Source organism: Pseudonaja textilis, chromosome 12 (assembly GCF_049901715.1).
Source record: "Pseudonaja textilis isolate UNSWEBS1 chromosome 12, rPseTex1.2, whole genome shotgun sequence".
NCBI lineage: Eukaryota > Metazoa > Chordata > Lepidosauria > Squamata > Elapidae > Pseudonaja > Pseudonaja textilis.
The window spans coordinates 21,550,990-21,573,828 of NC_142001.1; the positions used below are offsets into that span (position 1 = coordinate 21,550,990).

Here is a 22,839-nt window from a genome sequence, read left to right on the forward strand (position 1 = left end):
GTCCTCTCATCGGCTACTGACCAGCTGGGGTCCCTCCAGGGCAGACTTCTGCCCGAGGTTGCCCCGGTCCTGATGGCACAGGCACCAACCGACCAGGGAGGGCCAGGGAGCTCCCCTCCCCTGGCTTGGACGGAGGAGTGGGCTAGCTCCCTTCAGGTCTCAGGACGGAGGGCTCGGACTAGAGAGAACTTTCCATTCCTCCCTGTGTCTGGGGGGTGGGGTGGGGTGGGGTGGGGCGGCTGTGGGTGTGTGTGTGGGGGGCGGCCTGGCAGCAGAGAGGTTCTCTCAGAGGCCAGCAGTGGAGCCTGGAGCCTCAAGATAGAACACTGGCCAGAAGCAGCCATGGGGCTGACTGGGCTCATAGAGGCTTTGCATAGAGACCGGGGCGCAACCGGTCTCCCTTCAACATTCTGGACTCCAGAAAAGCACCTCCCGTTATGGGGCAAGTAGTGAACCTTGAAGGCCCCCCCGACTCCCCCCAAGTGAGAGCGGTAGCAGCCACCCTGCTGCCTCTGCTTCCTGATGGGGTTTCGCTGGGTGGCTTTGGGCTCTTTGGGCTCCACACCCAAAGCCTCCGGGGCCTGTGACGGATGTCTTCTCAGCCGCTGTTTCTGCAATGGGTCTAGAATTCATTGGTGCCTCATACACAGCTGCCTCCCCCCTCCCCCCCATGCCTTGCTCTCCCTCCACGGGGGGAGCAGGAGAGAGAGAGAACTTGGCACACAGAGCGGGGGCCCTTTGCTCTGCCACCTTGGTCTCTTCCTCTCCAGGGCGGCATCTGCGTGCAGGGTGCGGTTCCTCCTGCTCCAGGGGGGGTGGGGAAGAGGGGACGTGGCCTGCCTGCTGAGTCAGAGGGTGCCGGCTGACCTTCAGTTTGGGTGGTCCTTAGTTCAGACCCCAGCAACATGGGGGGGGGGGCAACTGATGTGAGGGGGCAGGTACTGGCGGAACTCTCTTGGGAGCCAAGGAAGGGCGCCAGCCTGTGCATCCCATGCCTTGGGGCAGAGTGGGGTGGGGGCTGCTTGCGTCTCCCTCCCCCACCACAACCCACATGGATGGAGGCAGCTAGATTGCAGGAGGCAGCTTCTCCTCAAAGACCCTTCGGACTTCTACCCACCAGACGGGAGGCCCTGGAGCAGCAGCAGCACCGGCGGTGTCCTAAAAACCGTAGCTGGTTCTGCGCAACGGCTGCTGCTGCCCCCTGCTGGTCGCAGATTGGAAATAGGACCTCTATGAAGTGCTCGCCCCGAGAGCAGTCCCAGCGAGGGTCGCCGGGAGAAGATGGGGATAGATAGCGGGGTGGGCAGGCAACCAGAGCCCCCTGGAGAGCAAAGGGACGTGCTGGGCTCGAGAACTCTGGGGAGCAAGAGCAGAAGGCAGGGAGGGAGGGGGGGAAGCAAGCAGGGCGGCATCATGGCCCCCCTGCCCCCACACCTCCCCTTGGAGCAGTATTGCAACCGGAGATGGTATTAATCCGGGAGAAGAAGGGATGAGCCCAGAAGGCAGCTAAAGTCCAGCTAAGCAGGGCCCAGATCTTTACTCTACTTCTCCCATCCCCGGGAGAGTCCGCTTTGGTGTGGACGGTTGTTGTCACCCCTGACCCTGCCTTTGCGGGCTCAAATTCTTGACAGCCCCTGTTCTCAGCCAAGGCAGAGGGCTTCCCATAGAGCCACCCAGGGTTAGTCGTGGGAAGGGCACTACGGGGAGATCCTGGTAGTTGGAAGGATCGATGGCACCTGTCTTTGGAGGAAACTTTTGGACCGATGAGGAGCAGGCAGATCTCTGCCATGCTGGCTGCTTCGGAGGCGAGGAAGGCAGCCGCTCTGGACCGAGGGCTTCCTGCATTGCCCTGGCACGAGAGGTGTGCAGGGCCGTGCCCAGACCAGGAAGGCCCCCTGTGGCAGGGAGAGCCCCTCTGAGCACTCACTTCCCAGACTTCTCCAGCCAGGAGCGCCGCTGCCTAAGACCCTGGGCAGCTTTTCCATTAATGCCCATGTCTTAACACTAACTGCTGGCATTTCAAAGGAGGGTTTTTTTAAACCTTTAAAGTTAACTCTAAAAGTTAAAATAACTGGCTTATACTGTGCCCCCCACCCACCCACCCCGAACAAGCTTGTGCCAATGAGATATTCGGAAATGGCTGCCTTTGCTTGCTTCCCAGGTTGAAGCGGGGGGTACTTAGCCCCGGGTCACCCACCTGGCTTCCTGTCAGTTCTGCACCAGTGCCTTAATTGCTTCCAAAGCAACTCTCCTTTTGCACTTTCCCTCATTTACTTTGCCCCCTTCCCTTGGCTAGTTTGATTTGGTGTGGCTTAACTGCCAACAGAAGACAGAGTGGACTCTCTGAATGCCACCAGAGATGGGGACTCCCGAATGGCATTCTAGGCCCAAAATCCTCCCTGGGGCTGAAGTTCCAGGCCTTTGCCTGGCACCCAAGAGGCCCATCGCGCAGCACAGGTCTCGTGCCTCCAAACCTTGGCGGTTTCTGCAGGAAAGAGTGGAAATATGGAGAGATGCAGTCAGAAAAAGATTACCCATAGAAAGACCAAAGTGAAGCAGAGTTATCAGAGTTTGCACCCCCCCCACGCCTCCAAATGTTTGTGGGAGCACCAGAAAAGCCCAAAGCTGGATCTGTCTGCTTTTTCTGTTCCTACAGTGTTCAAAGGGCATATCACAAAGCGTGACCCCCCCAAGGCTGTTGGGAGCCCATGAAAAGCAAACTGTGGCTTGTGCCATGCTGAGAAATGCACACGTCCACTGTCCAAAGGAGGGTTAAGAGAGAGGGGAGAGCCCAAGGGGTGGAGCAGTTGAAGGGGGGTTGGCTCTTTAAGGGGGTTGGCTGCCAACCCAAGAGCCCTTTTCTTTGCTGGTGAACTGGAGACTCACCAGAGGGAAGGAAGGAGAGGAGGCAACGGGGCACCACGAAGGGTTCTAGCTGAGCAAAGGCGGGAAAAGAGCACAGGGATCTTGACGTGCATCCTGAAATCATGGGTAAGTTGGCAAATCCAAGGAAGCCTCTAATCCTTCTCCACTAGGGAGAACCTAGAATTAAGAAGCTGGGCTATTATCACCATTGTGCCATTCAAAAACAGTGCTGGGCTGAAGGGATTTCTATGCCCTTTCTTCTGAACACTTGGGATTTTTAAGTTGCTTAAAATTTAAAACTGCCATTTGAGTGGTTAAAACATCCAAAGAAAGATTGGCAAACTATTTAGGAAGTTTCTCCGGAGTCTCCATCCAGGTTCAGCATTCTCTCTCCTGCGTGGTCCTCTAAGCTTGAACCAGATCCCTTTTCAGGAAGTGGGTCTGGGCGCACCGCAGGAGAGCCCTGCCTAATTGAGGAAAGGCTGGGCTCGGAGTGAGTTGCTCTCGGGGTGGCCGGGTTCCAAGCTGACGCTGCCGAATGGGGGACCGGCAAGAGGCAGGGAGCGGCATTCTGGGCAAGGGAAGGGAAGCCGGGTGGGCCTTTCCATGCAGAGCGCCACGAAGGAGGTTGCCATGCTCTGCCAGGCAGGAGCTCTTTCTGGAGGGACACCAGACTAAACCCAGGCACCTTCCTCACCTCCATCTCCCCCCACATTGGGCCTTCCTTCTCAGCAGATACCCTCATTGCTCCCGTGGGGTCTCTGAACCCCTCCTTGGCAAGAGCAGCCGCCACATGAAGCCCCCCGCACTGGTGAGGCAGCTGGCAGGCCGAGCATATCCTGACCCGCTCAGGACACCCGAGAGGAGGAGCTCCTGGCTTCTGCTTTTCCCATGCTCAGAGGGTGCAACTTCTTAGCCCCCCCCCCCAAGGGTGCTTAGCTCCCTCCCGCCGCTGCCAGGCTGCCTCATGCGCAGCAAGGTGTAAAACAAAACAGCCAACATCAGTACAATATTAAATCACGAATATATGGCTGTAAAAATAAAATGGACACATAAAACGACATTTTTCTGATTTGGAACAAGAGCAGCTCCTGAGGAATTCCAAGCGGAGGAGAGGGCCCCCCATGCACAGCCCCCCCCCGCCCGCCAGGTGAGGAGGGATTCTTAGCCTTGCCCGGCTCCTGCAGGTGGTTTACCTGCTCAGAAGGCCTGTTCACCTTCCCCAAGTGGCTTTCTGGGCTACCTGTGCAGGGAGCTTCCGCCTGAGGGCCACACGCTGCTCTGGGGTGCTGGCTAGGGACAGCAGCAGGAGGCACCCAGAGCTCCTGGCCAGGGAGCCTTCCATCCAACTGGCCAAAGGAGAGGCAGGCCGGGCGCGGGAGGCCTCTCCTCCCTGCTGCAGAACAGCAGCTCCAGCTCCGTTTCACAGAGGGACGGGGAGGCAAGGCCCTTTCAGCAGCCGCTGCCTGGATCACTGGGACTTGTCTGAGCGTCCTTGGGGGGGCAGATGGCCAGACGTGCAGGTTCACCCAACCGCCCCCCCCCCATGGCCCTGGGCAGGGGGTTGCCTGGGCAGAGAGACTCCATCCCACGTGGATGGCTCCAGCCGCCTGCCTTTCCCTTGCCTGGCCCAAGATCTGCGGGAGGCCTCAGAAACTCCTCTTGCTCCCCAGGAGAAGCCTGGCCCCGCAGACCCCTCCAGGCGGACGGGCCTGCAGGCATCCCCCCCTCCTAAGAAGGCCCGTAAAGCTGGGCTGAAGCGGCTCCTCCTGCCCCTGCGCCCGTGGACCGTGAGAGGACGGGAGGGGGCGTTATGCCACTCCGCCCCCCAGCTGAAGCCTGGCTCAGGGTGGGCTCAGCCCCAGTTCTCTGCAGGCTGAAAGAGGCTCCTTCCCTTCCCGCAACAATTAGGAGAGAGGTCTGGACTGGCATCAACCCAGACTCATTCCTTCTGCTCCCCCCGAAACTCTTGGAGGGTGTCTTGTTTGGCCTCTGTCAAAACAGCCTTGGAAAAGCAGCTCCAAGTCCCCCACCCCACCCCACCTCTGTCCCTATAGCACCCACGCCTCTTCTTCCTCCTGCTGGTACCAGCCAGAGCTCCTCCGGACTCAACACAGCCCTATGGGGTGGGAGGGGCCAGTGTGGAGCTGAAGCCTTGGGAAGGCTCGTCCTGCATGTCTCCTTGTGTCCATTGTTCTGCCCTCGACACAAGGCTGGGGATTGTGTTCACACAAGGGCCTCTTTCTGTCATCTTCTCCACCAACACTCCCCCTCCAAACCATTATGTAAGCTTAGTGGGCTACTCTAGAGGCTGGTGGAAGGCAAGAGACCGGCCAAGAGAGAACGCCCGGGGGCAGAGAAGGGCCCCCAACCTATCCAAAGTCTGGCAGAGAGCACAGAGATGCTTCGGCCACAAGGTCTCCCGGTTTGGGTCCCAACTAACAACAGGAAATGTATTTAATTGTATTCATTATTTATGTATTTAAAACATTTGTACTTTACAAGATATATAAAATGTGAGGAATACAGGAATGGTGAGAATTGAAAGCCAGTGCTGGCCAAAAGGAAATGAGGGCTGGGTGGTTTGGGGCCAGTCCCTCTCGCTCAGCCCAACCCACCTCGCAGGGTAGTGGTGGAGTGGAATAGGAGGAGGAGGAGGAAGAGGAAGGTATGCTAGATAGACTCGCTGTCTTGAGTTATTTGTAAAAATAATGAAGCAGGATATCCATCCATCCATCCATCCATCCACCCATCCATCTCATGCTGGGAGCACATTCAGCCTTTACTTATATACGTGATTGGTGCCGTTTTTTTGCTTGGATATTGAGTTTAGCCAGCGAGAGCAAAATAGCCAAACTGCCAAAGCGTCTGTAGCCCAGCGTTCTCTTCCACAGCGTGGCCAAGCAGACACCCCCCCGCCCGAAGGCCAGGTGATCCAGAAGATGGTCGAACCAGCCCGGCCTCTGCTGCACCCACAGGGCCCCCCTCCACCCTCCCAGGGTCAGGGTCTCCCTTGTGGGTGCAGGACACCGTCTTTGCGTAGGGGGGCTCCCCTTGCTCCTGCCCAGGGCTCAAAGCCTCGAGGCGGGCTCCCCAGGCAGTCCCTCCGGACCAATTCCCCTCAACGCCAGAAAAGAAGCAGCCCCTTCGGGGGTTCTTCATGGAGGAAGCGTTGCCTGCAGGCAGCTTCCTCCTTTGCGTGAAGGTCGTCTCCATTGCAGGGACTGCAGAGGCGGGACAGGCGGGACAGGCCCCCATCTGGAACTTTCTCAGGGTGTTCAGGCTTCCAACCCGCCCTTCCCAAAGGAGAGCGGGAGCAGGCTCAGCCAGGCAACCCCAAACGAAGCAACCACCTAGGTCTCCGGCCGGGGGCTCCTTCGTCACAGGGGCCCTGCTCTCAGGGCATTGGTGGGGCAGGGTGGTGATCATGAGCCTTTTGGGCTGCATGGCGCCCATCAGATGCTGGTCCCAAGTAGGGAACCTACTGGCTTGAGGCCTCAGGCACTTGTTCCACACCCCACTTGAGGAGAACGGGGGAAGCAAAGAAAAGAGGGTCCCATTGTTCTCTGCTGATCCCCTTTCCCTCCCTAGCCCAGGCAGAGAGAAGAGAGCGGAGAACAAATCCCCCTTGTCCTCGTCCGTGCCACCCAGAGATCAGCACAGCTTGGAAGGCTGACCCTTGGCCCCAGCAGCTTCTGATGGGCTCATTCTTCAGGGCTGAGAAAAACACCCGGGGACAAAGAGGGAGGGGAGGAGGAGGAGGAGGAGGAGGAATAATGGGGAAAGTGCCAGGAGGGGGGAGGGGGCAGATGCTAAGAGATGGCCAAGCAAGCGAGGGAGGACTCTTCTTGGTCTCGTGGGGGAAATCCAGCGCCACACAATTGCCACTGGAGGCCTATTGGAGTGGGGTGGGCTTCTGCATTGTGTGGAGAGTTCTCAGGTTTACTGTTGTATTTTTTGTAATATAGATAATATTAGTGAAGTGCCTGAGCCAAAACCCCAGAGCCAAACACATCCACCACCTTCTGGTCCTCAGAATCCCAATCTGGATCCAGCTGCACGGGCGAGGTCTCCAGGTAGCTGCCCTTCTCTCACTCTGCCCTTCTGAACCTCACCTCCCTCCAATCCAGAGCAACACGCTTCTCCTTGGCTCTTCGGCCCAGATCCGGATCCCCGAAGCCCACAAACAGCAGCCAGGCTTGGGAGTTCTGAGCGAGCTCTCAGCAGGCAGGCCAGACAGGAGGCCAGTTTCTGGCCCAGGGCAGAGGGAAATACTCCGTTTGGGCCTTCGCCTGTGTCCGTCACCAATGACCGGGCATTTCTCCTCCCTGCCAGTGAAAAGGCCAGAGGGAGGGCAGCCCGCAATCCCATTCAGAGGAAATGCAGAGTCCCGTGTCCTCAGGTAGATCCCAGGAGCCCTTCCAAGGCAGGGGCCCAATCGGTCGAGCCCCCCGAGGGTCAAGCCCCATCTTGGTTTCAGCTTGAAAGGCAGCCTTGTCTGTGTGACATCTCGCTAGAAAGACCGAGTGGCCACCGTCTGAGTAATGGACCCCGAGGGCTGCCTGGAGCCGTTAGAAGAGGCAGCCCTCAAACAGACATGTCAAGGTTTCCAGACTCTGACCAGTCCAAAATTCAACTTCCTTGCCAGACAGGGAGAAAGTCAGTCCTTGATTTAAATCTTGCTAACTGTTCTTCCCAGCCAGAGGCGTTGCCTTCTCTCCCCCAAGAACAATAACAGCGGTGACCTTCTTCCCAGAGCAATTTCTGCCTGAAGGGCTCCTTTTTTTTCAGCAGGTGTCACTTTTAAGACCAGCAGAGAAAGGAAGAAAACTAAAACACACACCTGAAACCAGGAGAAAATGATCTGAAGGTGTAGAAAGCTCCCAAATAATCAGCAGCCCCATGCTCCCAAATGCATGTCCCAGAAGAGGTGGGGACCCCCTGCCAAAACGGTGCCAGAAGAGCTGCCACCCCCCCACCCCCCAGGCCCCTGGTCCTAAAGTCTGGGGCTCTTTTCCAAAGGAGGTTGCCTGCCTCTTTCTTGACCTCCCGCCTGCAGGAAAAGACGGGGTTCCTCTGGCCAGGAAGCCAATATGTGAAGGGGACAATGTGGCTTTTTAGTGGATGTGGCTCTGGCTAAGCTTTTGAAGTTGGTATCCCTGGATTGATGTCCCAGCTGGCGTTTCTGAAAAAAGCGTGATTGGCCTCTTTGAATGGCCCTTGGGAGAAAAGCAGGATGCAAAACTAAAACCGGTCCCTTGGGCCCTTTTTGTAAAATTGGGCAGTTTCTCTGAAAGCCCGTTCTGCTCTGTCCACCCCACCCTCGACCCCCAGCCCCAGGGCTTGCTGTTCAGGTTGATCCAGGATCGGTTGCCCCACAGATTTGGATCCAGTCTCAGCTTCTTGACTTGATGCAGCCTCTAAAAGTTCTCTTCTCTGCACAGGGCAGGGCATTTTGACAGCCGCTGGAACAGATGGGTGATCTCTCTCTCCCCCACTTCTCTGCCCAGGTTTATTAGAGTGCTGTGCCAGGTGTCTGGTGGGAGCCCCCTTTGCCTCCCTGGTAGCCACGGGCCTGTGTTTCTTGGGAGTGGCCCTGTTTTGTGGCTGTGGCCACGAAGCGCTCACGGGCACTGAGCACCTGATCGAGACCTACTTTTCCAAAAACTACCAGGACTACGAGTACCTGGTGGATGTGTAAGTATTCCCCACTAGGCCTGCGTCCTCCAGGTAGGGCAGGGCAATTGTGGCCAACCAGAGGAGGGAGAGGGCTTTGCTCACAGATCCTGGACTGGCAAGGGTGCAGTGGGCATCCAAGCCCCGCCTGGAGGTCTCTAGGGCAGCTGGGGCCCACCTGGCAAGGCAGAGCTCTATAGGGCAGCAGTCAACTTTGCCTTGGGGGTGGCGGTGGGGTGGGGGTGAGGCTGGCAGAATCCCGTGACCCAAAGCCAGGCTTTGCCAGGTGCTCTCATCTGCCAAATGAGGGCTCCCCTGTGGCAGGCTAAGCCTTTGGGCCAAACCCAGGCTGCTGTTGGGACCAAGCGCTTTGTAAAGCCTGGCTCCTGGGGGGGGGAGGGGCTCTGGATGGGGGCCCTGCCCTTCTCCCCCCTCCTGAATGTGGCCTTCCTTCATAGAATCCACGATTTCCAATACGCCATTTACGGGATCGCCGGCTTCTTCTTCCTCTTCGGAGCCCTCCTCCTGGCCGAAGGCTTTTATACCACCGGCGCTGTCAGGCAGATCTTTGGCGACTACAAGACCACCATCTGTGGCAAGGGCCTCAGCGCTACGGTAACAGGGGGCCACAAGGGGAGGGGTTCCAGAGGACACCGTCAAGCTCACTCTTGGGAGCTGGTGTGTCACTGTTTGGGCAAATGGCTAGGACATCCTGACAAGGTGATCTATCCGCAGTTTGCGTCTTCTGGGGCAGGTTGGCTGGGCGTGGGCGTGGGTGTGGGCAGACAGGCATGAGACTGCAGCCCTGGTCAGCCTGGTGGCTGGTCCCGAGAAGGCTCCAGGCACAGGCAGAGCAGCTGCCCTGGAACAGACAGTGGCATCTGAGAGAGAAAACCGCACAGGGCTGCCGTTCCCCCACCCCACCCCTCCTTGCAGCCAGGTGAATGTCGCCCCTCCTAACCCCTCCCCAGCTGCCCCATTGGCTTTGCCCGCACTAACTGGTCCACTCAACTTACGGGCATCCCCTGCAGGGCTCCCTTCCCTCCCCGCCCCCCTCGTGCTCCCCTTTTTGCAAGGAAGACCCGGAGGATTGGGCCCCAGCTGCCTGCAATGCGGCCCTCTCCCTTTGCATCCCAAGGCTGAGTGCCGGGCATGGGGCCCTCGCCATGGAGCTCTCCAGCTAGGGTGCCCAGTCATGCCAAATGTGTTGCAGAGAATGGGAGGGCAGAGATACCAAGCATTGATTGCGTGGTGGGGAAGGCCTCAAATGGGCACTTCCAAGCACTGTTTGACCTACTTGGCCTGTGGCGCTGGGCCCGTCTCCCGCTGGAAGTCCTGGCCTTCCTTCCTCGGGGGCCCCCAAGCAAACTCCTTTCCGGGGGGAGGGACAAAGAACAGCCGCACAGGTTCAGGGACCTAGAGGCACTGGGGGGTGGGGGGGCTGCTATGGACGAGTAGAGGGGCATTTGCCAAAGCAATGAGGGAGCCGGGGTGGACCTAGCACAGCCACAGGTCTTGCCTGGAAAGGCTCCATGGCACTGAAAGAGCCTCCCCGGCAGGGAAACCGAGCAAGCCAAGTGCTGTTTTCTTTCAAGATCCCTTACTTCTGCACCTCTAGGGCAAATGCTCACCCTCAGGCACACACAGGGCACCTTCTTGCACCCAGCTAAATGTCGCACACATTTCACATCCCCTCACAGACCCCTCACCATCCCTGCCTGGAAGCACACATAGCGGAGGGCTGGCTCCCTGGGAGGTTATAAGCAGGTTCCTGATACACTTGTGCATACTGTGTGTGCCTTTCGTTGAGCATCTGTCCCAGCCGGAAAGTAGGGTTGGCACCCGGGGAGGGGGGTCTCTGCACAATCGAGCACGAGCTCAGATACTGGGGGCTGTGATCTCTAGCCAACCAGTAGCACGTTCAAACAGTTAGGCCAGTTTGGTGGGGGTCCCACTTTGCAAGACGAGGAGCTGTCGTCTTCCTTTCAAGAAGGCTGCAGAGATGCACCCAGGGACTGAAGTTCCAATGTGAAGGGTGAAAGTTGGTGAACTGCGGCCAGGTTCAGGGCAAAGCAGCCACTGGAGAGGAAAGGGCAGGTGTCAGGGATGAGGGACTTGCTAGCATTCCCTGTTTTTAAAAGTGCACAACTAAGGGAGCGTCTCTGCACATAAAATGCATAGCTTTCTAAATTGCATGAGGTTAGCTCATAAATCAGATGCCATGTGACACCCAGTCACCATTCTGCTCCATGCTGTCAATTGCTATGGGCCCAGCAGACCCCCAGCCTTTTGGGAGAAGATGACCGAGCATCATCGTAGCCAGCAATTGTGCTGAGAGGACCTGGGTGGGAGAGGAAGAGAACAAGAGCTGTGAGCAGAGGGGCGGCAATCCCTGGCAGTCCCATTGGGGCTGGAGGGACGACTCCTTCCCTTTCCGGCTGGAAGAGGTGGGGAAGTGGGCTCACTGCAAATCTCCAGTCTCATGCGCTTCTGGCCAAAGGTTCCAAGCTGATCCGCGGTGACCCCTGTCTGTTCTGCCTGTTTCAGTTTGTGGGTATCACTTACATCTTGGCCGTCCTTTGGCTCCTCGTCCTGGCCTGCTCTGCCGTCCCCGTCTATGTCTACTTCAGCACCTGGACCACCTGCAACTCCATTGCCAACCCCACCAAGACCTCAGCAAGCATTGGCAACCTGTGTGCTGATGCCAGAATGTATGGTGAGTAGCAAATGCAAATTTCCTCTTGGAAATGGGAGGCAACCAACCATCCAGAGGCTGTACAGGCCTGGGTGCTTCTCTGGCTCTGGTGAGCAGATGGCCCCTCATCGGAGTCTGTCCTGGGAACCTGGAAGTCCCTCCCTGCCAGAGGCATAGGGGAAGGTTGCTGGCACTACCTGAGGAACAAGAAGAAAGTTGCCTTTGGGAGGCCGGAATGGTTATCATTCCCACATCCTGTGACGCCTTGGTTTGCTTAACTATGGCTTGCAGAAAAGGCTGCAAATAGCAAGGTTTATATAGGCCTCACTAAGCCAAAATCAAAGCCCTGAATGGTTTAGTGGGTTGTTAAGCCTGGATGTGGTTAGGCCTTCTGACTGCCCCCAGCCCTCTGCCCTAGCTTCTCCAGGCAGACGGAGGAGGGAGAAGCAGCCTAGCGGGGTCTTGCCTGGGTTTCATGCCAGGGGCTTCCCATATCTGCATAGTCCTGCTGGCCTGCTGAGGGCGGACTGCTCTGTGCTCAGGGCCTCTTGTGCTCCACCCAGGTGTGCTGCCCTGGAACGCATCTCCGGGAAGGGTCTGCGGCCAAAGTCTCCTCTCCATCTGCAAGACTGCTGAGGTGAGCGTCTTCGGCTTCGCAAAGGAGTGGAAGATGGACTAGATTGTCCTAGAAAACAAAAAGAACCAGGGAAGTGGTTTCTTAAGGGGAAAAGGGGGGGGTTATTCTCTCTCTCTCTCTCTCCCTCCCTCTCTCTCTCTCTGTCATTATAGTTGTACTTTTAAAGTTGTAGCAACGTTTCGGCAGAATCTCATCTGCCATCATCAGGCTTCTGTATTGTGTTCATCTGTGAGTCAGACTTTCACAGCCGTTTCAGTTTTAAATTTGGGGCTAGCCTACTGCTGTGCCAGAATGGTTTTTTCTTCACCCTGATTGGTTGGCCATCTTGGTCTGTGTTTATTGGTCTTGGAGTTTGCTGTGTTCTGCTTGATTGGTGTTTCTAATATCTTCTGTCTGTTTTTTAGCTCTTTTTGTATCTTGATTGGCTGGCAACATTGTGTTACTTTTTTGGAGGCCTTTAGTGCAGCTTGGCTCCGGGTAAATGGACGGCTATCATTAGTTAGGATGCTAGGTTTCATCTGGGTGCCTGGTTGGGGTGTGTTTGAGCTGGAGGTATCGGGGGATCTGTCTGTGCCCAGGTGTTTGCCTGGCTTGTGGTGTGGAGATTTTTTTGTTTGTGAGTGCAGGCTTCCAAATGATTGACAGTCTGGTGGAATCATCTCTTCTATTCATGCTTTCTGGTCTTTTTTCAATCTCTATGGCTTCTCTGATGATTCTGTGGCTGGGGTTTTCTATAGTGGCTAGGGTTTTGGTGCCATTGAAGTTGATGCTATGACCTGTGGCTTCCATGTGTTGGACTAGTGAGGAAGTGTGTTCCAGCTTTTTGACTGCATTTTTATGTTCATCCAGGCGGATACTTATTCTTATAATTATATATATATAACTATCAGCCCTCAACCCCCGCCCCCCCCATCGCCCAGGGTTGGGTCTCACTCTTGGATCCCATGCCAGTTGTCCGAGCCAAGTCTTCACACTCTTCTGGAAAGCCAGCAGAGTCGGGGGAAACTTCACCTCTGGAGTCAGAGAAGGAAGAAGATAAATTTAGGTGCAGCAGCTGACAGTTGAAAGGGAGCAGAGGCCAACAGTGCCTACAGACTGATGTGATTCTGACAGAAAACCGCAATGTGGTGACATCTTTGCATCAGAGAGTTCATCACTGGCCATTCTTGGGTTACAAAGGTCCACTGGGACCCCCTCCTCAACCTCTTCTTTGATAACTCAATAATCAAAACCAAACTATTACTAACTTGTAATTCAGTAACTGGCAATCTGCTGTTTGCAGATAATCCATTGTGTTCAAGACAATCAGCAGGTTGCTAAAAAACCGAGCTGTCACCAAACACATCTTAGTAGTTCAGGCAGGTGCTGCCTTTTAGTAAAAACCATCCTTGTGAAGAAAATCCACACTCTTTGAAGATGGGCTCCTGCACGAGTCCAAAAGTCCTGGTCCCACTGACCGACCCAGATTGGTTCTTGCAACAATCCATATTATTTATATGATGGGCAAAATGGATGTAAGGTGCCATCTGGGCATTATTTTGGAGGTGACCCTCTTACATGTGGACGAGAAAAGAAGATCCCACCTGCAACTTTGAATATTCAGCCTGACAGGTAAGATAATCCACCTGCTATCTCTAAGAGTGGCCTCGCTAGAGCAGCGAAGGCCCCTTTTGTCCAGCAGTTGGTTGACCACCTAGAGAAAAGCGCTGCCTCCTTTGGACCTTTGACCTCTGGGTTCAGTCCTCCTTGATCCCCCATCCTCCAGGGATTGGGGCTGAGACCTCTCTGTGTTTGCAGTTCCAGATGACCTTTCATCTCTTCATTGCCGCATTCGTGGGGGCTGCTGTTACTCTTGTGGCCCTGGTAAGTCTAGCCAAGGGTCCCCTCAGCCTTTCCCCTTTGATTCAGGGATGAGGGTTAAGGAGGAGGCAGGAGTGTTGCAATTGCTTTTGGCCCAAACGTCCAAAACAGCAACCTGGACAGCAGGGCAGCAACACTGAAAGGAGCTTGAATGCACAGTCACACCTGGGGCTGTTGCCACATCTTCTGCCAGGGAAGGGTGCGGACGGGGCAGGAGACCTCTAGGCCAGTGCAGAAGCAGCCCAAAATGCTTGGGGCCACAAGGGGAGCTTGGGAAGGGAGACGTCTTTCTCAGGGCCTTTTGATCTCACCTCCTTCTTCCCATTTTCTGCCCTCCAGCTCACCTTCATCATTGCAGCCACCTACAACTTTGCAGTCCTCAGACTGATGGGAAGAGGCACAAAGTTCTAAGCGTGAGCAAGAGAGAGCGCCATTACCTTCACCAGATGCTCTTCCTCCTCTAACTACCAGGCTTTAACCCAACCAGGCAGTCACGCTGCACCTGGCTTCCTCTTCTTCCTCCTCCTTTAATACCACCTGACTGCCCTTCCCCCTTGGGCCAATGAAGCAGGCCATATCCCAAGGATGGAGGAGTCTCTTCAGCACCGCAGCTCCAGCGCTTCATGCTCTCATCTCCCTGTAGCTCTCTGGGCTCCTCCAGGACCACCTGACATGGGCTCTTGGCCTCACACCCGGAGGAGGGAGAGAGCTGCCTGCTCCAAAGGAAGGCCAGGGGGTCTGGTCAGCCAGCTGAGCCGCCCTGAGAAAGAGAAGAGCCGGCTAGGCTAGTTCAACAGCCTTCTCCCAGGGTGGCACCTGAGGTGGCAGAGAACCAAAGGTGCCCCGAGGCCAACCTCTCCGTCTCCTGGGCAAGAGGGCTTAGTGCCAGGATCTTCCCAGGAAGAGAGCACTGAGCCGCTGCCTTGTTGAGAGGCGACCTTGCCCGGAGCCCCGAGGAACCTGGGGAAGGGGCCCTCCTCCCCATCCTTTGAGGAGCAGGTCAAGCCAGGCTCATGGGCTCCAGCTTCCTTGGGCCACACCAGCTGGGCAGAGGTCAGCCTTAGGAGCACCCATAACCAAAGCTTCCGTGTCTAATGCTAGGAGCCCCTTCGTTAGAGGAGGGGACCGTAACCCTGGGCCGTGTGCTTTCCCTCTTGCCACTAGCTGTGGAACGCAGCCTGCGACCGTCCTCTTGGTGACTGCTGCTTCTCTCATGTGCGCGCTTCATTAGGGATCATTTGCAGAATATAACCTGTATTCCTGTCCTTATAATTATTCTTTCCAATTTTGGGCAAACTGTAAACACCAACACCCCCCCAGTTATATGGAGTCTCCTGTCTTGGTTACTTGTCTAAAGAGACGGCTAAAAGAAGAGAAACGCCCTGAACGTTCTGGACACGATTTCCACAAAACAAAATGGCTTCGGACTCTCTGGGAAAGGAGCGTCCCTGAACTTCACACAATTAAATCAAGCGGAAAGAAGGGATGGACGGAAAGTGTCATTGAAGCCCTCCCCGAAGAGGGGCTTTTTGTCCACGGAAGCAAAGCCCCAGCTGGGAGCTCCCTGGCCAACCAGGCTCAGCCAGTGCTGGGCTCCAGCCTTGAGGGGGTCTGTGTCAGGAAGGGGCGGGGGAGATGGCCAAGCAGGGGGCCAGTTCCCTGGATGGCTAACAATCAGGGCAGCCCTGCTGAGCAGGCTTGGCCCAGGCAGCTGAAACCCACTCTGGATGCACATGTGAACAGAGCCCACCTGGAAAACAGAAGCGAATACTGGGGGCAAATGAAGTTGTCTATACCTGATATTTCACGTTGATAGAAATGCCTATAACTGGGACTCGAGCCCTTCAAAATCCCTCAGTGTAAACACTGGGGAACCAGCTAATAAGCTAAGTTGTTTCTTTCTCCTTTTGAAATTCATTTTTTTAACAAAGCATGACAAATTTGTTTTTTTGAGACTTACCTTGCAAGGTGTATTTTGTAATATTCAAGGAATAAAAGTCACGACTGTTCTGAAGAACTCTCTGCTCCCTTCCTGTCTGGCTGCTTTCCCACCTCGTCCCAAGAGAGCCTCCTTGGCTGCTCTCCTCCCTCTTCCTGCCAGGGGGGCTGGGGCAGGGCTCAGGCCTCTCAGCGGGGCTCAGATCCCTGGCCCTCCCTGGCTTTCAGAAGGCCATCAAGGCGCTAGAGGCCGACGGGGTTTGTGATCCCCCACAGCTTTGACAGCAAAGATCAGGTTTTACTGCCTGGATTCCTCTTCCTAGATTGATAAAAATGCACCACGAGGAGAGTTTGTGCTGCAGAAATTGAAGCCAGCCTTGCAAGTTTCAGGAGTCCCGAAATGGTGGGATATTGGATTTTGCTGGCTACTGAGCCAATGCTGGCCTGGAAATCCTTGGCAACATGCTCGGCCTCTGTGTTGGAGGGTATGGGGCAACCTCTGTCTTACCTGTCTGTCTACCCATCTAGTCTATCCAACCACTTGCCCACCCGATGAAATCTCCTGTGATAAGACATATGTGGGGGTGGGAGGGTTTTCTCTTCCAAAGCAGCACGGAGGGGTGATCACTCTCAGGCTCCACTGGATGCTGCCTCACTCCACCTCGTGGCTCTGCAGGCTTTCTGGGGAGAAGGAGGGTGGCCCTTGCCTCTCCCAGTGTGGCCAGATGGCTGTTCCATACTCCCACCCACTCTTCCAAGAATGCTGGGGCCTCTCCCGGGCACGGCACAGAGCCCCTGGTGCCAGCCCTTCCCTCCTTGCAGAACTGGTGGGTGTTCAGATTAGCTCAGAACTAGGAATGACCCACAAACAAAGCTCCTTCTTTTGCAACTAACAAACACAGTACGTTAAAAGCACATTGTATTTGTAGAGACGTTCTGAAATGGCCTGAAATCTTTGGAGGTTGGTGAGGTTGGTGAGAAAAGCCGAGCACCCTCCCCCCCCTCCCTCCCTCCCTCCCTCCCTCCCTCTGTAAACAGCAGCCAGTTCTCCTCTGGCACCTGTCAGCAACACAAGGAGCCTGGCTTGGCACTGCGGTGCAGATCGACCGTGCGGCCCAGGACGCAGCGCTCCAGCTGCTCTTCCGAGGCCAGCGCCTGCCTCACTGCTTCCTCAAAAGCCCCCGCCCCACACTTGTATCATCCTTGGCACTTGTCTCCAGGTAAGAGTAGTTGCCATGTGCCAGGCACCATGCCCGGGCCTCCTCTGCTGCCACCTGCCTCTCCGCCTTGTCCGCCTTGTTGCCCAGCACCACAGTGCTCTGGATCCTTGACATTGGCGTAGCAGGTAAACTCCTTCTGCCAGTGGCCCAGGTTCTCAAAGCTCTGCCGGTCATCAACGCGGAAGGTCAAGAGGCAACAATCCGCACTGCGGTAGAAGGGGGTCCGCAAGCTCTTGAAGCGCTCCTGTCCCGCCGTGTCCCAGATCTGGAGAGTCACGAGGCGTCCGTCCACTTCCAGGTCCTGGTTGAGGAACTCCACCCCGATGGTGTGGAAGGCCTGGGAGTCAAACTTGTGGGCCACATAGCGGTTCATGAGGGAGCTCTTGCCGACACCCCCGTCGCCCAGGAAGAGGACTTCCCGCTCATGGTGGCTCTGGCAGCAGCAAGCTTGGAAATGAGCAGGATTAGCAGGCAGGTGCCAGGCTGGCTCCCTGGCAGGAGGCCCGCAGGAGGTCTCCCGGCTCAGAAGCCCACCTTTCTGGGGACAGCGGCTGGGTGGAAAAAGAGGAGCCAATGCTTCTGGCTGGCATGGGGGGTGGGGCGCAGGGGCAACTCCCAGGAGCCAAACCCACAGCTGGCGTTAGTCCTTCCCGGGCGCAGCGGGTGGGTTGGCAGGTCAGAGGCGCCTTGGCCTGGTGGCGGCAGCTCTGCCCGGCTCCAACCACCTGGCTGGCTGCGGAAGGGCTCCGGCCGGGTCTCGGGATTTGATCTGGAAGCCCGGCAGCGCCGCACGCGGGGGGCCAGTCGCTGAGGAGCCGATGGCAGCTCCAAGCCGGGAGCCGCTTCGCCCTGCCCTTTCCGTCTTGCCCGCAAATCCTTCTGCGGGGCCCAACCGCCTCGACTTCCCCCACACCCGCTTCCGCTAAGTTGCTGCCGCGGGCCGGGTGGCGTCCGGGCCGGGGGAGCAGCGCAGGGGAAGAGAGCCCGGGCGGGGGATGCCCAATCCCAGCCGCCGCGCCTTGGCAGCCTCTGCTCTCCCCCAGGCATCTCTGCCCGGCAGCCGCGGGTAGGCAACGAAGCCTAAGCCGCCGGCAGAAAGCTGCCGGGAGCTGCGACGCTTCCCGTCTGGCAGGCGCTTCTCCGCCCCAACCCGACGTCTTCCTCACCCTTAGGCTGTGGCTCGTCCCGGAGCACTTGCCCCGCAGCCGGCTTGGGCTCCCGCCCGCAACTCCGCGGCAGACTCCGGGGCCTGGCATCTCCCGGGCGCATGCGCTCGCGGCAGCTTTCGCCGGCAGCTGCAGCTCCAGTGAAAGGGCGGCCCCTCGGTCGCGCCCTCTCTGCTTGGCGCGAAGGGATCCAGGCAACGTTGGGACGCTCCGACCCGCCCCGGCGGAGTTCCGGAAGGGCCGGCCGCGACTCTGCCCGGCCGGCGGAATGGGGGGGAGTGCGGGGGCGGCGCGAGGCCAGGTGTGAAAGAAGCACGTGCCACGCACCTCCCTTCAAGCAGCTCCCCCCTGCCTTGAGCGGGGCCCGGAGCCTGGAGCCACGTGTTGCGCGACGACTGAGCCGAGGCAGCGGCTTTCTTCCCCTGCAGCCCCGCGGCTTCCAGCCGGGCTCAGCTCTGCCCGGAAGGAAATTCAGGCCGGCGGCTGCGAGGGACCCGGCACATGAGTGCAATGGGGGTCTGCAGCTTTCCACCTCACAGTGGCGGTTCAGAACGCACAACGAAGCCCGGGGCTGCCGGATAATTCCCTCCCAGTCAGTCTGCGAGGGGGAAGAGGCGGGATTCGTCCTAGAGAGGGGCAGCGAGGCTGGCTCTGCCCTGCGGCCGCCTCCCGTGCCGTTCCGCATAACGCTTGGCTGGCACCACAGGAAAAGGCAGCGGGTCCCAGCTGGTGACGTCTCCGCTTATCGAGCTAGCCCGGACCTGTCCGATCGGTTTGTTCTGCATTCAGGGAGCGGCCTGCCTCCCACTCCCGACCTTCCACCAGGGAGCTGAGCAGGAAGGAGGCAGGCCTTGCCCAAGTCTGGCGCACATTTTGTTAGCTGAAGCACACACCTGGAAAGCAAACAGCTACTGGCAGGGCTGGGCCTGTTGTTGCTGTCGTGCAGAGGGGCACTTTGGAGCATTCCAGTGGTGAATCCTGATGGATGGGGTCAGCAGGCTGCTGCAGCCAGGGGGTTCCAAGGCTTCCACACACCTGCATTTCACAAATGGCCACAGCAAACCAACCCTGAAAAAGGCCTTGTGGAGCAGTTCAGCATGGTTCCTGAAGGCCCATGCTTTTGGAATCTATGCAGATCATGGACCTAAATTAACTAGATGGGCTGGGTTCCTCCTCCCAGGTATCCCAGTCCATACTTAGAGTAAGCTCTGGCCAAGCTGGAGTCAATGCAGACCAGCCCCATGCTGCTCCATGCTGTGTGGAAACAGCTGATCTCAAACCCCTTTCAGCTGGCTGAGCTTCCAAGACTGAACTGCAGTGTGGTCTTTCCTAGGAAACTGGGATCCTGCTGAGAATCATTCTGATCTCCCAGCATAAGTGAATCAGTGCAGTGGTGCAGGAGGAAATGGGCGGTCTGTACCCAGGATGTGGAAGTGGGGCTTCCTGCTGAAGAGGTCGCCAAAGTGCCTGGAGTTCCTGGGATGAACCAATGCAGCATTAAAGACCAGAAAATCCAGTAGCTTTTCTCCCTAAGGTTCTACCACCACTCTGGCCCCAGCAGTTACAAGATTGTTTAGGAGGTGGAGGTTGAGGCTCCTCTGTGGCAGGTCAGGTTGAAGGCTGCTGGAAGAATGGAGCTGGGGGCCAGCTCTGCCCTCTTCAAGAAGGGGAGGAGGGGAGCGGCTCCATTTCCCTCATTGCCTGTTCCAGGCTGGGAGGGGGCCATGGAGGAGTCTAGCAGGCAAGTTTGCCTCTTCCCGAGAACTGCCCACCCCTTTTTCCTGTGCACTGAATCAGGACACACGTCTGATCAGAACATGGATCTTGGTTTAGGCATGCCCGTCTGTGTCCCAGGCAGCCATCCAGCTGCTGTGCCGAGTGCTGGCTAATGCCTGCCTCCTCCTTGAACAAACGAGCACCAGCACACAATCGGCCTGACCAGAGACATTCTTCCTCCCCAGGACTTCTGACCCATCTGCAGGGTGACCATCGTTTAGGGAAATGGCTGGATGGCTTTGCTTATCTCAAGCCGGGCCTCCTTCTTGAGAGGCTGCAGGGCTTTCCAGCAGGTGCTCTTGTCTTAGGTGAAGCTTTCAGTGCATGTAGCCTTTCCTCAAGCTGCCCCCACTCGTCTGAGGCAGGCACACCCAAAACATTCTTGCCTAAAGTGCAGAGGGGAAGTTGCAGGTTTTGCTCCCTTCCTCTTTCTTCAGGCTTTTGGCGTCTCCGCAAATCCTTCCACTATTAGCAAGTGTGTCTGCCCAGAAACGGGTGGTTAGCTCAGAAGTGCTGCCTCCAAACTTCGCTGCTGTGTTGGTACTCAATCATTACTATTCCCTTCTGGTTGCTAGTTTTCTTTCATCACTGTAAATTGCCACCTGAATACCTAAGAATCAAGGCCTCTTTAGAAGACCACAGCTCTCTTAAGTCGAGTCTCTTAACTTGATCATCTTCTCCTGGCTACAAAGATGCCCTCTTGCACTGCTCTGCAACATACCAGGACCCCTGCTCTAGGCACATCATCTGCCAGCCAGAACATGAAAGGCCACCTCTGGAGGCCCATATGTCAGGCTGCAGGCTAGTAGCTCTTTAACCTTACATTCTCTATTCAGGATTGGCTTAGACCTAGATTTACCTTCTCAAAGCCCTGAGTCTGGACCAGTGGCTACTTGTCTCGGCCTGATACCTCAGGTGGATCTTTGACTTCCTCAAAGACGATGCCTCTGCCAGGAAGAGTCCCAGACTCTTCCACCCTTCTGCCCCACCCACAGCAAACAGAACATCCCCCCTTCAAAAGTGCCATTCTTTCCCAACTCACAGCACAGGCCTGGGCCAAACTGATATAAAAAAAAAAAAACCCTCAGCAAGATACCTTCAAAAGTTAGGGGCTCTGGGGAGGAATCACAAGAGACGGTTATGAGGTAACTCATTTTAAAAATTTTAATAGATTTTTCTTTCCATTTTTCAGAAATCAAAGTAAAGCTGCAAAAACAATTGCAAACAATTTTACTAATTAGGATTTAACTGATGAAATTGCTCCATCAGACAAGAAAGGCAAACTATGAGAATCACACTGGGTAAGTCCCAGAAATTTCCCGTGAATCATTTTTTCTTCTGTGATGGAAGAGGGCACGGCCAAGCCCAGAAAAGTGGGGGGCGGGGAGGCTCAAAGAGGCAGCAGCCACAAATGGGCTGCTGCAGCATTTTGTGAGATGCAAGTTTAAATATAAGTTGTTTTAGAGAAACAACCCCAAAAACATCAGAGCTTCATGCCGCTGGTCTATGATGACTTGGCACCCTCTTTTTCTTGTTCAATGGCTGAGGAGAGAAAAAAAGCACCTTGAGCATTCAGAGGCACTGAGCCTGCCTTCCAGACCCCCACCCCTAGTCTCTAGCTGGGGTCGAGGGGGAAAGAGAAGGCATTTTCTGGAGACCCTAAACCTATCGGCAAGGTCTGCTGGGCAACCAACTGCACTCTGGTTCTGCTGCCTCCCACAGGACCCCCACACTGGCCCAGGTTCTGGTAGTGGGGCTCTAAAGCCCTGGTCCTCCAGCTCCTCCCTGGGTGGAGTGCCGCAAGCCCGGATGATCTTGCTGCTCAAGGAAGGAACCCATCCTTGCTTGGGAGGCAGCTCACCCTCCCAAGATTACAAGCTCTCTAAAAGGCTCCTTCCCTACAGGAAGCACCTCAGCCACTCCAGGGAAAGGATCCCATCTCAGCAGGACAGGCCCTGCCTGCAAGGGCAGAGGCCTCCCGAGGACCTGGACCTCTGAGACGGGCTGCCCAACTCCCACGTAGCAGGGTTGGGCAGGGCTCAGCTAGGCTGAGGAGGAAGCACTGCCTGAAGATTTGGAAGTTGCAGATCCCCAAAAGTTGGCCTCCCCAAGCCTGGCTCTTCCCCCCCCTCGGAGTTTGGGCGCAGGTGGCAGCGGCTGGAGGCCCCTCCCCAAGCACGTACTCTCCTTGGAAGGCAGCGTGTTCTTCTCCTCCGTATTCGTTTTCTTCAGCTTCTTCTTATCGAACTTCTCGACCTCCGAAAGATCCGGTTTGTCGCACATCTTGGCCAGGCAGGAAGCGAAGCCGATACTTTCAGAACTGCAAAAAGCCACAGGGTGCCTCGCGGGGCTTCCTGGAACAAGGGAGCCGCAGGACAGGCCGGGGAGACCGGCAGGCAGGGCGGAGTGGCAGAGCCAGGGGCCCGGGGTGGGGAGCAAGCCCGGGGTGCACCGCTGCCCCCTTCGCCCCAAGCCAAGTTCCGACACGCCCCGCTGCCGAGCCCCGCTCGTCCGGGAAGCGCCGCTCGGTTTAACGTAGCCCACCCGATCGCCTCTCAGAGCCCGCCACACCCAAGGGAGAAAGTGCCCTCCGCGGGGCGAGGGAGCCCGCCCGGCCGCCCGCCCCACCAGTCACCTGCAAAGACGCCTCCGACTTCCGCGCTCTCTGAGCCAGCGTGTCGGGGCGTCCCTTTATATCTGGGGGCCGGACCGCGGGGTATCTCGGGAAGTGTAGTTTCTTCCTCCTGAGCGGGGAGGGCGCCGCGGCATGGCGGCCGACTCGCACCGAGGCGCGCCCGGCCAGCGTTGAGCGATGTCCGGCCGGCCTTGCCGCTTCCTTCGCCAGAGGGTCAGTGGCGCCCTGCGTTACCCCCGGGGTGCGCGCCCCGCCCCACCCCGCCTTTTCTCCAGGCCTCCCCGGGTTACCAGCAGGGCGCGGCGGGAGGCTACCGCGCCGCTGCCCCCGAGCCCCACGGCTGCCCAGGGCGTCACCCTCGCTAGAACCCA

General features: G+C 57.0%; 3 protein-coding genes across 5 annotated transcripts; 1 reads left to right on the plus strand and 2 right to left on the minus strand.

The window, feature by feature from the left end:
* Positions 1-2,853: 2,853 nt before the first annotated feature.
* On the plus strand, positions 2,854-15,750 carry PLP1 (proteolipid protein 1). 2 transcript variants are annotated; one of them, XM_026716677.2, is made up of 7 exons: positions 2,854-2,991; positions 8,376-8,562; positions 9,000-9,261; positions 11,089-11,257; positions 11,800-11,873; positions 13,671-13,736; positions 14,073-15,750. In XM_026716677.2, exons 1-7 carry the CDS (start codon positions 2,988-2,990, stop codon positions 14,142-14,144), a joined length of 834 nt encoding a protein of 277 aa, XP_026572462.1. In that variant the 5' UTR covers positions 2,854-2,987; the 3' UTR covers positions 14,145-15,750. The 2 variants fall into 2 exon arrangements, with proteins under 2 accessions (XP_026572462.1, XP_026572463.1); XM_026716678.2 differs by having other exon boundaries at positions 2,856-2,991; positions 9,000-9,156.
* Positions 15,751-16,697: 947 nt separating this feature from the next.
* On the minus strand, positions 16,698-18,745 carry RAB9B (RAB9B, member RAS oncogene family). The gene is given in 4 exon segments (XM_026716679.2): positions 16,698-16,856; positions 16,859-16,985; positions 16,987-17,338; positions 18,058-18,745. Coding segments are annotated over 4 exon segments (1,287 nt in total). The 5' UTR covers positions 18,743-18,745; the 3' UTR covers positions 16,698-16,733.
* A 2,238-nt stretch (positions 18,746-20,983) lies between these two features.
* Positions 20,984-22,500, minus strand: LOC113446850 (thymosin beta-15A homolog). 2 transcript variants are annotated; one of them, XM_026716681.2, is made up of 3 exons: positions 22,469-22,500; positions 22,017-22,153; positions 20,984-21,375 (listed from the first exon to the last, which is right to left on the minus strand). In XM_026716681.2, exons 2-3 carry the CDS (start codon positions 22,114-22,116, stop codon positions 21,338-21,340), a joined length of 138 nt encoding a protein of 45 aa, XP_026572466.1. In that variant the 5' UTR covers positions 22,117-22,153; positions 22,469-22,500; the 3' UTR covers positions 20,984-21,337. The 2 variants fall into 2 exon arrangements, with proteins under 2 accessions (XP_026572466.1, XP_026572465.1); XM_026716680.2 differs by having other exon boundaries at positions 22,017-22,187.
* Positions 22,501-22,839: the final 339 nt, after the last annotated feature.

What these genes read in the sequence shown, in the direction of transcription:
- PLP1 (XM_026716677.2), top strand. An exon ending in TACGAGTACCTGGTGGATGT is followed by an intron (nt 8,563 to 8,999) that starts GTAAGTATTCCC and finishes CTTCCTTCATAG; the next exon opens with AATCCACGATTTCCAATACG. An exon ending in CTGTTACTCTTGTGGCCCTG is followed by an intron (nt 13,737 to 14,072) that starts GTAAGTCTAGCC and finishes TCTGCCCTCCAG; the next exon opens with CTCACCTTCATCATTGCAGC.
- LOC113446850 (XM_026716681.2), bottom strand. Translation starts at nt 22,116, where the DNA reads ATGTGCGACAAACCGGATCTTTCGGAGGTCGAGAAGTTCGATAAGAAG. An exon ending in CACGCTGCCTTCCAAGGAGA is followed by an intron (nt 21,376 to 22,016) that starts GTACGTGCTTGG and finishes TTCTCTCCTCAG; the next exon opens with CCATTGAACAAGAAAAAGAG.